The sequence below is a fragment of the Salvelinus sp. IW2-2015 genome, linkage group LG16, assembly GCF_002910315.2.
Source record: "Salvelinus sp. IW2-2015 linkage group LG16, ASM291031v2, whole genome shotgun sequence".
Classification (NCBI taxonomy): Eukaryota; Metazoa; Chordata; class Actinopteri; order Salmoniformes; family Salmonidae; genus Salvelinus; species Salvelinus sp. IW2-2015.
In genome coordinates this window covers 20441402-20456190 of record NC_036856.1, presented here as the reverse complement: position 1 = coordinate 20456190, position 14789 = coordinate 20441402, and the positions used below count along the sequence as shown (strand labels likewise).

The window sequence follows — 14789 nt, the reverse complement described above, 5'->3', positions numbered from 1 at the left end:
ACATGGCCTAAGATGATTCAAACAATGTTCATAAGTGACCAGCATGGTCAAATAGTAATCAGGAATAAATGTCAGTTGGCTTTTCATAGCCGATCATTAAGAGTTTGAAAACGCAGGTCTGGGACAGGTAGGGGTTCCATAACCGCAGGCAGAACAGTTGAAACTGGAATAGCAGCAAGGCCAGGTGGACTGGGGACAGCAAGGAGTCATCATGCCCGGTAGCCTGACGTATGGTCCTAGGGCTCAGGCCCTCCGAGAGAGGAAAGAAAGAGAGAAGGAGAAAATTAAGAGAGAGCCAAGATTTTCAAAATGTTCATAAATGACCAGCATGGTCAAATAATAATCAGGAATAATGTCAGTTGGCTTTTCATAGCCGATCATAAGAGTTGAAAGCAGCAGGTCTGGGACAGGTAGGGTTCCATAACCGCAGGCAGACCAGTTGAAACTGGAACAGCAGCAAGGCCAGGTGGACTGGGGACAGCAAGGAGTCATCATGCCCGGTAGTCCTGACACATGGTCCTAGGGCTCAGGTCCTCCGAGAGAGAGAAAGAAGGAGAGAATTAGAGAGAGCATACTTAAATTCACACAGGACACTGGATAACAGGAGAAGTACTCCAGATATAACCAACTGACCCTAGCCCCCCGACACATAACTACTGCAGCATAAATACTGGAGGCTGAGACAGGAGGGGTCAGGAGCACTGTGGCCCCATCCGATGATACCCCCGGACAGGCCAAACAGGAAGGATATAACCCACCCACTTTGCCAAAGCACAGCCCCCGCACCACTAGAGGGATATCTTCAACCACCAACTTACAATCCTGAGACAAGGCCGAGTATAGCCCACAAAGATCTCCACCACAGCCACAAACCAAGGGGGGGCGCCAACCCAGACAGGAAGATCACGTCAGTAACTCAACCCACTCAAGTGACGCACCCCTCCTAGGGACGGCATGAAAGAGCACCAGTAAGCCAGTGACTCAGCCCTGTAATAGGGTTAGAGGCAGAGAATCCCAGTGGAGAGAGAGGAACCGGCCAGGCAGAGACAGCAAGGCGGTTCGTTGCTCCAGAGCCTTTCCGTTCACCTTCACACTCCTGGGCCAGACTACACTCAATCATATGACCTACTGAAGAGATAAGTCTTCAGTAAAGACTTAAAGGTTGAACCGAGTCTGCGTCTCTCACATGGGTAGGCAGACCGTTCCCATAAAAATTGAGATCTATAGGAGAAGCCCTGCCTCCAGATGTTTGCTTAGAAATTCTAGGGACAATTAGAGGGCCTGCGTCTTGTGACCGTAGCGTACTGTAGTATGTACGGCAGGACCAACTCGGAAAGATAGGTAGGAGCAAGCCCATGTAACGCTTTTAGAGTTAACAGTAAAACCTTGAAATCAGCCCTTGCCTTAACAGGAGCCAGTGTAGGGAAGCTAGCACTGGAGTAATATGATCAAATTTCTTGCGTGCTTGGTGACCTCTGACTGTTTCATCCTAACATCGTTGGTGCCGACGTGGATAACAATATCTCTATACTCTCTACACTCGCCAGTTTTAGCTTTAGCCAGCACCATCTTCAGATTAGCCTTAACGTCGGTAGCCCTGCCCCCTGGTAAACAGTGTATAATCGCTGGGTGATTCGTTTTAAGTCTAATACTGCGGGTAATGGAGTCGCCAATGACTAGGGTTTTCAATTTGTCAGAGCTAATGGTGGGAGCCTTCGGCGTCTCAGACCCCGTAACGGGAGGAGTAGAGACAAGAGAAGACTCGGCCTCAGACTCCGACTCGCTACTTAATGGGGAAAACCGGTTGAAAGTTTCTGTCGGCTGAATGAGCGACACCAGTTGAGCATTCCTACAGCATTTCCCTCCAGAAGCCATTAGAAAGTTGTCCGGCTGCGGGGACTGTGCGGGGGGATTTATACTAACGTTACTATCTGTACTTACTGGTGGCACAGACACTGTTTCATCCTTTCCTACACTGAAATTACCCTTGCCTAACGATTGCGTCTGAAGCTGGGCTTGCAGCACAGCTATCCTCGCCATAASGCGATCGTTCTCCTGTATATTATGAGTACAGCGACTGCAATTAGAAGACATCATGTTAATGTTACTACTTAGCTTCGGCTGTTGAAAGTGCTGACGAACCATGTCCAGATAAAGCGTCCGGAGTGAAAAAGTTGAATGAGGGAAAAAAGTTGTGATGGAAAAACTAAAAATATAAACGATAATAAAAAATAAAAAAAACGTAACGTTGTCAGCTAACAAAGTAAGGTTGGCAACAAAACGCACAGCAACAAAACGCACAGCAACACGTCTGCAAATTCAAGAGGAAGTGAATAAAATTATGATTGTGCGGTTATACAATACATAGCCTACCGCATATTACCCATGGCAGAAAAACATAAAACAAAACTGATTTAAAATGTCTGGTGCATAATTGGTCTGGCCTATACTTTAAAATTAAACAAATTAAAGTAATCTGCCTTTGAGAGTGGTGGACTGTATTATTATGCATACTGGATGGACTGGTTACCTTATGCTCTGCTCCAAAATGTCTATCCATGATTCTGGTAGAGGCGATGCTGTTGGTTCATTGTGCAGGGCAGGGCAGCTTACAGGTAGCCTACAATTATAGTGAATTTGTATTTGATTTTGAATAGCCTAGTAATAGGGATTTTTTAAATATTTGTATAATGAATTGGGTGGCACATTACCTTTAGCTACAGAATCTCTCACCACCGTGCATTTCCATCTCCTCCTCTCTCCTTTATTCCTTTCTCAAGCATGCAGAGGGGCTGTCAACAGTTGAGTGAAATATGTTTTGTTTGAGAAAACATGTTACTATTGATGTTCCCGAACAGATTTAATTCACTTGGTATCCCAAATCAAGCACTGGGTAGCTGCGGGAACAGGGTTGGAGAGCCCATTGCATACAGAGTTTGGGCGGAATATCACCTGTCACACAGCAAGCGCATGTTCCTCAAACAGTGCTGCATGGAGTGAAATAAGTGTACTTATATGTATTAAGCATAGCTCCGCTATAAAACCAAAGTAGCGTACCAGACCAGCGGGAAAGCACAAGGCCTCCATTCGCTATTCGAGTGCATACAGATGACATGAATTTTTATCCTGTCCTTGTTCCTGCCCATTTGATAATGGGCCATTCTAAATCCAAACTCATTTTACATATTAGTAAAGACAAGATTATATTGCTTATAGCCGCATCATGCAGCCTATATATGTTTTCATTTCTAAGACATTCTAAGGTTTGTATCATTCACAACTAAAGTTGCCAAATAACTCTAAATCTAGTGTATAGGAGGACCTGTTTCAAATTATTTTTATGCTCCGGAATGGTAAAAATATCCTTTCTATTTCATTCAGCTAGTTCAATTATATCTTCTTACTATAAAATCATATAAAATAATGGCACAGGACTTATAAGCATATCTTGTCAGCTAAATGAACAAGCCTACAGCTTATGGCGCACAGACAGATAACATACAGTCTACTCCTATTCTGTTTTCTGAAATACATTTTCTTCGTATCATGTTTATTTAGACCTGACTAAAATAAATCATGGATTTATTGTGATGGTGTATATTAAATTGATTTATTATACTTTTAAAATGTAGATGTTCCAAAGGTGTTCATCAGCGGCTTGTATGCCGCTCATATGCTAAACATGTTTACGTTAATTAACGGTCAATTACAGTGAGACCTACAGTCTTTTTACATTGACATTTTAGTCATTTATCAGACTTACAGTAGTGAGTGCATACATTTTCATAATTTGTTTGTCCTTTTTTTTCTTACTGTTCCCCCAAGGGAATTGAACCCACAACCTTGGCGTTTCAAGTGCCACGCTTTAACAACTGAGCCACAATAACCAGCTGCGTGATAACAAATGTCTGACAAAATGTCATGACCGTCACAGCCCTACTCCTGAAGTCCCTGATTCTGTGTGTGCGTGCCTGTAGATGGAGTTAATAGATGTGTGTTAATCCTAGATAGGCATGCCTCTCTGAGCGTCTGTCTGTCTTCCTATCTGTTCCATCAGGACCAGAGGAGGATTTGTGGCCTTGAGTCCCATATCCCCTCAGGAGATGTTCATGCAGCCCATGTCCCAGGACCTAGAGGACAAAGAGGAGGACTACCACAACTATCACAACCACCACCTGCTCCACCACCAGCTCCACACACTGGTAAGGACTGGGTCTCAAGTACTGTAACACCCCTATGAACACACTCACTCAATGCACTATAATCAAATCTAAATCAAGTCAAAGTTTATTCATCATGTGCACAGTTTACTGCAGGTATAAACGGTGCAGTGAAATGCTTACTTACAAGTTCCCTCAACTAAGCAGTACAATACATTATGTCACATTGTATGTTATATGTATGTATTACTGTGTTACACACTTCATGGGGAAATAATTGTGTTATTATTACAAACATAATGCATTAGTAGACTTTTTATGGGTAAACCTCCAGTGAGATATGATGGAGTGAGAAGGGTTGCGTTATGGTCTGGTAGGCTGTGGTTGTGATCCAGAGAGATGGGGAGGAGAGGGGTGGGGGTTGAGGCTGTCTCTCCCAGGAGAGGCAGCGTCTGACTGGACTCACTCTGACTCATCCACTCCCCCATCCATCTCTGTGTCACTTTCCAGCCAATTAGCTGTCTCTCCACAAATTAACAAGTTATCCAAGAGGCCCGGCCCAATCAATATTCGGTATTTTGACGCTAGTTGATTAGTGGGGTGGGGTTGGGTGGGGGGTGGTTGTGGGAGGGTGTTGATTTGTGTTGAAATATTTATGTATGGTGCCAGTATATTCTGCTTCATCATCAAACTCTTGTATGAAACAACATTGTAAAAAGCATTGCTGTTGATCAGACTGTCATCATAGCTATTAGACCCAGAACAGATTGGTCACTCATTTGTGAGTCATGCACACTCTTACCTTACACTCAAAGCCATTCAAACACACACCTACTTTTGTTAACTCTACACAGTCCAAGCCAGTTCTATCTGGCAGAGCTGGATTGCAGTCGATGATACGGCTGTCTGGCCCCTTCTGTGTCATTCTCAACTTCACCATGGCAATGTCTCACCATGCTGTTCACTCCACACAGTGTCCCTTGTTTAAGGCATTTATCACTACTCACCCATTTCTTTGAATGGTATCATAATTTCTCTGCCATAGGCTTTGATGAACCATGCGTATTATGCTTATTTTGCAAGATTGTTGTGATTCTGCTGAGTTTTGGCACTGTGGGGAGTGTGACTTTGACGACATGAAAGCGTGTGACTTTCTGTAAGTGTGTGAATGGAACAGGGACGGAGACGGCGGCTTGTCTCTGGTGGTTTGGTCAGCACTCTTCTCATGGTTTTGTGGTTTAACTGTGCTGTGTTGGTATTTGGCACCTTTGTCATCAACAGAGCTATATGCCATATGGCACTCCCATCCATCTCTCTGTCCTTTGAACAGCTGTACAGAGTTCTGTTGGAGGATACTGCTCATATTTCGTGGTTATGGTTTCTCAGCTCTTCTCAGCTCTTTAGTGAAGAGTGGGGCATTTTGGTTTCCTATGCCTGCATGCCTGTGACTGGTTCTTGCCTCCGCTTCATGGTTTTCAGTTATTCAAGCTCCATCTTAAGCTTTAAGCCCTTGTTGCGCATGTAGACACCGCCCCCTTCCTCCCTTCAGCCCCTCCTATCTGCCCTGCCCCGCCTGGTTGTCAGCCCCTCGTTGACAGTGGTACTCCAACCCACAGTACTTCTGAGCACTCCAGACAGTCACCACTCACACAGATTCACAATGAATAATGAAAAATTAATACATTACACTGCCAACACACAGTGCTTTGGCTGCCTTTGTGCTCAGCCAGTGCTTTTAATCTGAGTCAAGAGGGTGTACGGCTATTCGATAGCGATACTGTACAAAATCTCAGACAGCATACTACATCTGCTTGTGACGTGTTGGTACAGTAGCCCTCTGCTGGTCCTCTGACGTCATTGCTGCCAACTCTGTTTTCACACATTAGAACTCTGCTGTGTTTCTCTCCCCTCCTTTTTTCTCTGACTATATAGGTTCCGGAGCGCAAAGAGTTTAACCGCAACCTTTGCCCCACTAACAGGCAGGATGCCCCACTCAGGGTGCCCGGGCGGGCAGTCTCTATCCGAGCCTCCTCTATGCCTCGGCTGGCTGTAGACACACAGGTACCTGTTACTGTACAGCCCCTCACCTCCCCTCCTCTACCCAATGGGCCTCAGAGAGAACAGGACCCAGGCAGACAGCCTCTGTGGGGGCTTCAGAGGGACTGAACACTGGAGCAGTGCAGCCACATACATACGGCAATCAGCCATGAAATGGAGGGGATTGGGTGTTAACTAGGTTGCTACAGTATATACATCTGATTTCAGCTGCTACCTTCAATCGTTGTTGACAGTGTGGATGGCGTACTTTGATGGTTTCTAGTTAATCCTTGCGTGGCAAACATGTCAGTGTGCCAGGTTTCCTAAAGCGTTGTATTTTTAGTCCATGGTAATATGGATAGGAAGTGGCTTTGGGTCCTCGAAAAGCACAATATAAATACCATGTGTTAAACATGGAATGTGTGTTGTGGATGAGAGAAAGTCTTCTGCTCAGAACTCAGATTAGAACTCCACACACTTTCTACCCTCTCACATTCTCTCAACCAAATGTATATGTGTGTATATGTCTGTATATCTATATGTGTGTGTGTCTACTGTATGTGTGTATGTGTTTATCTGTTTGTCTGTAGGTGGGGACAGACAGCAGCAAATCGATGAAGCGCTCCTTCTCCACTATTGGGGATCAATGTGTGAATGGCCTGTGGCAGGAGGAGTACTCTCTGAAGAGGGTCAGTCCTGACCGTCTGAACAGACCACGACAGAGGAGCATCAGAGGTATACTACACACAGTAACAGTCAGCCACTGAGTTTACATGGCTCCTTTTCCTTCACTCTGGTTAAAGCTGGAATGTTTTCAATATGCCTCTGCTTGGGGTCCATTCACTGATCCTGACCCCTTTCATACTTTAGAACCATTGAAGAACAGTGGAAGTTATCAGTTTCAGATGCCCCCTGATGGCTGTGTATTTACTATACTGTATTCATCTTCATAGCTCCCCTCTCTCCCCCTGCCTCTCAGGAATCAGGTGCAACCTCAGGGAACCAGTGGATCATGAGCGGGGGCGCTCCAAAGAGAGGCGCCACCTGCTGTCTCCCGACGTGTCCCGCTGCAACTCTGAGGAGCGGAGCCAGGACCCGTCACAGGAACGCAAGCAGTCCCGTTCCCCCAGCGAGGGACGCACACATGCCCTCCACAGACAGGTGAGTGTTCTCTCAACGGCCCTGAGCCTATTATTATTCAATTCCTGGCTTTATCTATCAAACACTGTTCCTACTACCATTGAAGCTTGGTTTATGTGTGAGGTCTCTTCTCTCTGCAGGGCAACACTTCAGGCAGCCCAGACCTGTCCAGCACACCCCGCGGCCGGCGCCAGCTCCCCCAGACGCCCTTGCGGCCACGCCCTCACATCTCCTACTCCCCCCTGGTGTGCCGAGCCCACCTCTCCCCCCCTGCTGCCAGTGAGGGCAGAGCCCGGACCCAGGAGGCCCCCGGAGAGATGGAGGATCCCTCGTTGAGAGAGGAGGGGGAGAGGCTAGACCCAGAGTCAGGAGCGGGGGTGGGGGTGGTAATAGGGGTGGGTGGCCCAAGGTTAGGGGTCAGTCACCCGCACCCCTCACCTCACCGGTACATCTCGGAGCCGTACCTGACCCTGCACGAGGAGTTACACAGCCCAGACTCCTCAGGCCTGGATGAGACTCTGACCTTCGAGGCGGCCATTGCAACCAGTCTGGGCAGGGCCAACACCATCAGCTCTGCCCCCCAGCTCAGACACAACTGGCAGGTCCCCAACGGACACTTCCATAAACGCCTGGGTCAGGCCAGCTCTGTGGTTGCCTGCGAGCTCTTGAGTGACACCGACGAGGATGACCGCTGTTAAGGCCGGGACTTGGAGAAGAAGAAGAGGAAGATGGACAGCAAAACTGGGTATCAGAAAGACAGGGGTCCTCAGTTTGAAGCACACTGTCAGGTCGTGTACTGAGTGTGCATCTGTACGTGTGTGTATCTGCACTCTTAGAAAAAAGGGTTCCAAAAGAGTTCTTCAGCTGGCTCCCGAGTGGCGCAGCAGCCTAAGGCATTGCATCTCAGTGCTAGAGGCGTCACTACAGACTCTTGTTTGATCCTGGTTTGATCCCGGGCTGTATCACAACCGGCTGTAATCGGGAGTCCCATAGGGCGGCGCACAATTGGCCCAGCGCCGTCCCGGAGGATTTGGCCGGGGTACGCTGTCATTGTAAATAAGAATTTGTTCTTTAACTGACCTGCCTAGTTAAATAAAGGTTCAATAGGAGAACCCTTTTTAGTTCCAGGGGGAACCCTTTTGGGTTCCAGGTAGAATCCTTTTGGGTTCCATGTAAAACTCTCTGTGGAAAGGGTTCTACATGGAACCCAAAAGCATTCTACCTGGAACCAAAAAGGGTTCCTTAAAGGTTCTAGATAGCACCTTCTTTTCTAAGAGTGTGTGTTTCTAGGAGTGCAATATGTTTGTCAAATCAACAAGACAAGGAAGATATGGGGACTGCTGGCGTACAGTGCAAACGTTCACCAGTTGCATTTTGATTAATAACAAAGTTGAATAACTCAAGATGTAAAGAATGTTTCCTCACTTCTTAGACCTATGAAACAGAGTAAGTATGTGTTAAGTAAAGTGTGTAGCAGAAAAATAGTATGTGGCACTGAAGTATCAGGATTGTATTGAAATTGTTCTCTTTTCCTCCTGTAAGATAAGAAGGAAGTTCTCAGTTATTAGATCTTTATGGATCATGACACAGTGGTAGGTGTGTAGGGATCTGAAGCAGACATTGGTTGTCACAGACACTGCTTTAAAACAACTCTCCTCTCTCATCTCACACTACATCAATGGGGTATTTCTCAGGCAGTGACGTCTACTAAATGGTTCCGTGTCAGTCAGCCAATGGGGAAGAAGGTGTCACAACAGAAATGACCGTATGCACCAGTTAACTCACCGATCATGAGCTCTCACCTGAGAACAAAAAAGGTTGTTGAACAAAGAGAGGAAAGGCCTTTCCATTTGTTGTAATGTTCTCTCCAGTAGATATGACGATCTACTTCAAGACGAGACAAGGACCTGACCTTTCCCTGATAGATGCTGTACATTTCCAGAGCTCTGGTGCTTTGATCCCTCTAAAGTCAGGTGTTCCAGCATCATTCCATGTCAATGACGCTGGAATGTCATGGAATGTCATTGTCAGCCTAAATATGTTGGGTTCTTGTGTGCCCTTCAGTGTGTCTCTGGACAGAGGACCCTCTTCCCTGCTTTTGTTTGTTTGTCACTGTCACCTCACTGGATTACGCATGATGTCCACTGTGAGGCCCTGGATGAGGTCCAGCCCTGAACTATAGACCCTCACTGGACAGCAGCAGAACTGGCCTCTTGTACAGAACAATATGGAAACAACAGACATAGCATGTCCATGTGCTGGATACTACTGAAAAATATAGTCTACAAAGCCATTTTTCCTGTAAATTGAATCAAGTGTCTTGAGGATGTGTTGCCTTTTATGTCATAATGAATAATATCTGTCCTTTGATGCAAATTATTTCAATATGGATGTGTTTATGGATGATTCCTAACTATGATTTATTTGTAAGTTAACTCCCATGTTACTCTGAACACTGACTGAGTCAGTTTTTGCCAACAGGTTTTACAGTGCTGTATAAAAAGAGAGTTTACCCTGATACAGCTCTTTGGTGTAGCAACGTGATGGTGATGGTGATAGTGATGATGATGGTTATGGCGATGATGATGGTTATGGTGATAGTGATTCTGATGGTGATGATGATGGTTATGGTGATAGTGATGATGATAGTGTTAATGATGGTGATGGTGATAGTGATAAAATGTGCCTGCCTGTAAGTAGGGTGACTCAGAGCAGTTGACGGATCCATGTGCACTCAGTGGCGTTCTCTCTCATCAGACCCCAACAGAATGATGTTTACATGTTTACATTTTGAACAGTGATTGTTGCCAAAAAGAGAGCTTATATTATATCATGTGCCGTGTTGTAATTTGTTTTGTTGACATGTTTCTGAAATTTGGTCCAATGTTCTGCTGGCCTATATGGGCCCACTGCTCTGTGAAGTTTTATGTTGCTTCTGAATTTCTGGTATAGAAAAGCGTTCTGGTATATATGTAGTATATATAAATAAATACATGTCTAATTTAATGGACTTTTTATACTATATTTCAATCTAGATGCCTGTCTATGACTTTGACAAAAACAATTTGCAAATCTGTGTTGTGGCAGAATAGGGGGTTTGGTCAAGACGTTTACACAGATCAGACACAGACAGAGTAGGATTAGCTCGGTTTCAAGGGTGTTTATTTAAATAATAAATCAAAAAGAAAAGGATAGGTCTCCCCCATGAGACCCTCTCTGGGATACCGTCTTCTGGGCTCCGGGTCTTGCTGTATCCTGTCGGGATCAAAACTGAACTCACTCCTGTTACCTCTGTAACCGGCCCCAACTATACGGGAGTCCTTTCTTCCCCCCACTCTCCCTGTGTGCTGCCCTTCTGGCAGCTTTATGGGCCTTCCACAGCTGGTGAGCAATCAGCCCATGAGATTACTCACCAACTCCCAATCAGCCCCAATTAGTACTGGCCGGAGAACCAGGCCTCGACGAGTCTCCCCCTGGTGGCTGACCTGCTGTATGCCACAGTGTGTACAGTAGAACCATTAAAAATATGAATCCTCTTAAATTAAATGTCAACTAAGCTGTGGTAACAAATCGTCTTTTGAAAATTGATTTATGGCTTACTTTTTATTTTCGCACAGCGAAAATGCTGAAGGATTACCACAGAATTTTGACTCCCGCGAAATAAGGAGAAGAGAGATTTATTTTGGAGCAGGTGTTTTGATCTCATCTTTGATGATTAAATGTTTTATTAAACCTATATAATGTATAAATCACACAGCTCACTGCTTAAGATGTAGCAGATATATTTATGATGATGTGGAGAGCTGTGTCTCTTCTCGCTTGGCTGCTTGGCTTTGTCTCGGTATGCTAAAGATAAACCACATGTGGTTTGATGTGTGGTTTGATATGAGCGTGTGTGTACCCACAGAGCTCAGGTGAGAGTGGTTCAGTGGTGCGGTAGACAGGCAGTGGCGGAGATCTCTACAGTGTTTGTGAGGAGAAGACAGTCATGACAACGCTGATACAGTGAGTCATCGTGATCGTGTCCTCAGATCCTCCTGACTAGTCCCCCTGGGATATGATGGGCACTGGAAGGGAACCTGGAGGGGTTGGCATGGCTGAGACCTTGCTGCTTCTCTGGGCAGGACTAGGTCTGTTTGGGGCTCTGGGAGAGGGAGCTTCTCAGGATGGTTCCTCACACGGGCTGTGCCCTGTTCAGCCAGGACCAGAGGAGTATGGGAGATGCAGGGGAGACCAAACACCAGCCCTGGCTAAAGGTGAGTAAGGCATCCCAGGATAAAAGGGATCTGGTCATGGCAGCAATATATTGTATGTATGTTTGCATGTTTTGTGTATTTACTGTAATTGATACTGAAGGTACTGAGATTATTTGTGATACTGTGGTAATCCCAGAATTGTGATAATTAATTACAAAAGAAATGTAACAAACATACATGTGTTTAGCAGGAAGGTGTTGTTTTGTGTAATGTGTTCCTTCTTCATTACTATAACCATGCCAACTTCACCAGAGCCATATATCTATATATCTTTATGGTTCTGGCTTTCGCCACACTGTGCTGTCATAGAGCCCCTTAAACTAGGCAGAGAGTTGGTCCATATCAAACATGGGGTTTGCTCTCATGCTTGGGGAGATTCCACCCAGACATTCCATACTGGCAGCAGGTGAGGCTCCAGGCTTTGATCTCACAGAGGGCAGCCAAGTTCTCTCTTCTCTAGGTAGACGCAGCAACCTGTTCCAATTATCAGCGGCTAGTATCTCACCTTGCCCTCACAGTGGCTGGCCAAACAGATGTGGGAGAACATGATCACATCCAGCTTATTTTTAAACTAACTCATGAACTCTTATTTACATTAAAGTCCTGCCCTGATCAGTTTGTTTTAATTCCATTGATTGAGGTGATGATGAATACAGTACTGGCTGATGAATTCCTAACGTTAATTTCAATCAAAATTGGGTATTGCCACGGCTATCAATTCATACCCTGTCTCTGAGATGCATGTTTTGTTCCCGTTTCTAGAAGTGGATCTGTTGGACCTCTTGGACATGCTTTCCCCAGACCACTACAATGTCTCTACAGCAGAGGATGACAGGGGCTGTTTGGCCTATAAAATCGGACAATACGCCACCTTGTTCCTCCCCACACACACAGCGTTTGGCTCTCAGTAAGTCATATAGATAAACAGCTTGTGGAAATGATAACCAGCAAGCTGATGTAATGAGAAAAGAGAAAATAAAATAATGTTGAGTTTGAAAGCATTGATGAAATGCCTTAATTTATTGGGTAGATGAGGAAGTTCCCTTTCGATGAAGTGTCTTGCTCTCAAGGTTGAGATTATGCTTTGGTGCTGAACCTGAAGTTGAATGTTGACATGTCAGGCACTAAAGCTGAATTAATTTGCCAGCGTTGTGGTAAACTTTGCATTGGCTTGTGAAACTGGTCTAGATGGACCCACTCMTCACATTGCTTCTATGTGTTTAAAGGAACAGTATACCCCTTACCCTGTCTGAAACATAACCTAAATTCAATTTCACTCCACTTGGAATGCAAAATAGCCTTATTTGGCTTGCTAATTTGCGTCAGTCACAATTGCATAGACAAGACTGTCAAGCGTGATTCTGCTTGATGATGCAGTGAGCCTGATGTGTGAGATGTGTGTATGTGTCAGGTTTTCAGATGAGTTGAGCATCGTGATGAGGCTGAGGCTAGGGGAGCTGTGGGTGGAGGAGAGGAGCCTGCTAGCGGTACTGTCAGAGGAAGGGGAGGAGTTGCTACAGCTGAGATTGGGACCTGGACTACTTACCTTCATCAGTACCTGGAGCCACCACTACGAGTGAGACAGCACCAACATATACAGTACATGTGCCATGCTCATGGACACACACAGTCACCAAGTTATCGTTACGCATTGTGTATTTATTCCTCGTGTTATTATTTTCAATTCTTCTCTCTGCATTGTTGGGAATGGCCCGTAAGTAAGCGTTTCACTGTTAGTCCTCACCTGTTGTTTATGAAACTTGTGACAAATAAAATGTTATTTGATTTCAAATTTGATTGGATTAGATGTTATCCCCACGCCACGGGCTTTGGCTGATGATGTTGTAATACATGGCATTAGAATGGTTGATGTACCATATACTGTGTGTCCTATTACAATGTTATGAAAGTCCGTTGCAGGTCTAATTTATTTTGCCCTTAAGATAAAGCTCAATGACTAATTCTACCTGACATAGACACTGCATCTCAGGGATCGGCAATAGGCACCCAAGTAATTTTTTTGGGCCCCCAAAGTTTTTAGTAAAATTGCAGTGTACAAATGATTGTAATTATTTTCCGGAACCACAACCATTCGCTCCGACAAAAATCAGCCCGCGGTGAATTCTAGTTGCTTAATCCTGCTGTAGCTCATAGGCACAACGTCCTCTACAGTGGAGTGGCTCTATACCAATTGTCTATACTGATCCACCACACCTCTCTCTCTGTGTCCCCCTCCTCTGGGCAGGTTCCCAGCAGGCCTCCTGTGGGATGGCGAGTGGCACTTGCTTGCCCTGTCTGTCTCTCTGTCCAGACTGGAAGTGTATGCTGACTGCAGCCTGCTGGAGAGTATACCCTGGAGGAACTACCCCGGCCTGGAGGTCTCCACCCAGGGTCTCATTCTGCTGGGAGGGGCCACCCAGCCCTACCACACACCCTTTACCGTAAGCCCACTGCTTTTCTGACCCCCGTGCTACATTCCTCACATTGGCCCCAGTCCTCCTCCCACCCCAGGGGAAAAGAGGGGGATGCACCAGGGAGGAAGGTTGGCTCAATATGAAGTTCAATGGCACAAAAAAAAGGTTTGGCTTGATTGGACTAATCAGTACCCACTGAGCACACACTGGTTTGTGCCATTGAATCAATGTTGTTTCCACATTATTTCAATGAAATGAGTTGAACCAACATGGAATAGATGTTGAATTGACCCAGTGATTTATGCTGATTAATCATATCTTCGGGTGGAGTTAGTAATATTGTTATTTTACTAATTAACTTGTCTTATTTGAACTGATATTGCTCTTGATGATGAAACTGTTTTACGAAGCATTTAATGCATAATTTGAAATTTGTCAATTTGAATCAAATTAATATAATTAACATTTGAAGATGTTCAGAGCTTAGTTCTTGAATTTCATATTGGCCCTTTGGGTAGTTCTACACAGTTAGAGCTCTGCCTGATAACATATTAAAATCAATGGAAAACCATCATCATATTATATTTGGTGGTCCTGTATGGCTTGTCTAAGCCAGCCAAGGTGTGTGGACACAGGCAGGTGTGTGGTGTGGGCTCTGAGTCCAGCCATCTCAGGAGACATCCATCATCCTGGCCCACGTCAGTGACAAGGCCTCTATGGATGACGCCGCTGCTGTCTCACTGATGCCCTGCCTGTATAAAACCTCACGTCTCCCCTCACTC

The 14789-nt window shown here is 45.3% G+C and overlaps 1 protein-coding gene across 1 annotated transcript in view; it reads left to right on the top strand.

Moving 5' to 3' along the window:
- LOC111975957 (voltage-dependent R-type calcium channel subunit alpha-1E) overlaps positions 1-10361 on the top strand; it is a 139916-nt gene extending 129555 nt beyond the window's left edge. Inside the window, 5 exon segments of the mRNA XM_070447414.1 lie at positions 4058-4202; positions 6093-6221; positions 6788-6932; positions 7177-7358; positions 7478-10361. Coding sequence (XP_070303515.1) covers positions 4058-4202; positions 6093-6221; positions 6788-6932; positions 7177-7358; positions 7478-8035 — 1159 coding nt within the window. The 3' untranslated portion in view covers positions 8036-10361.
- Positions 10362-14789: the final 4428 nt, after the last annotated feature.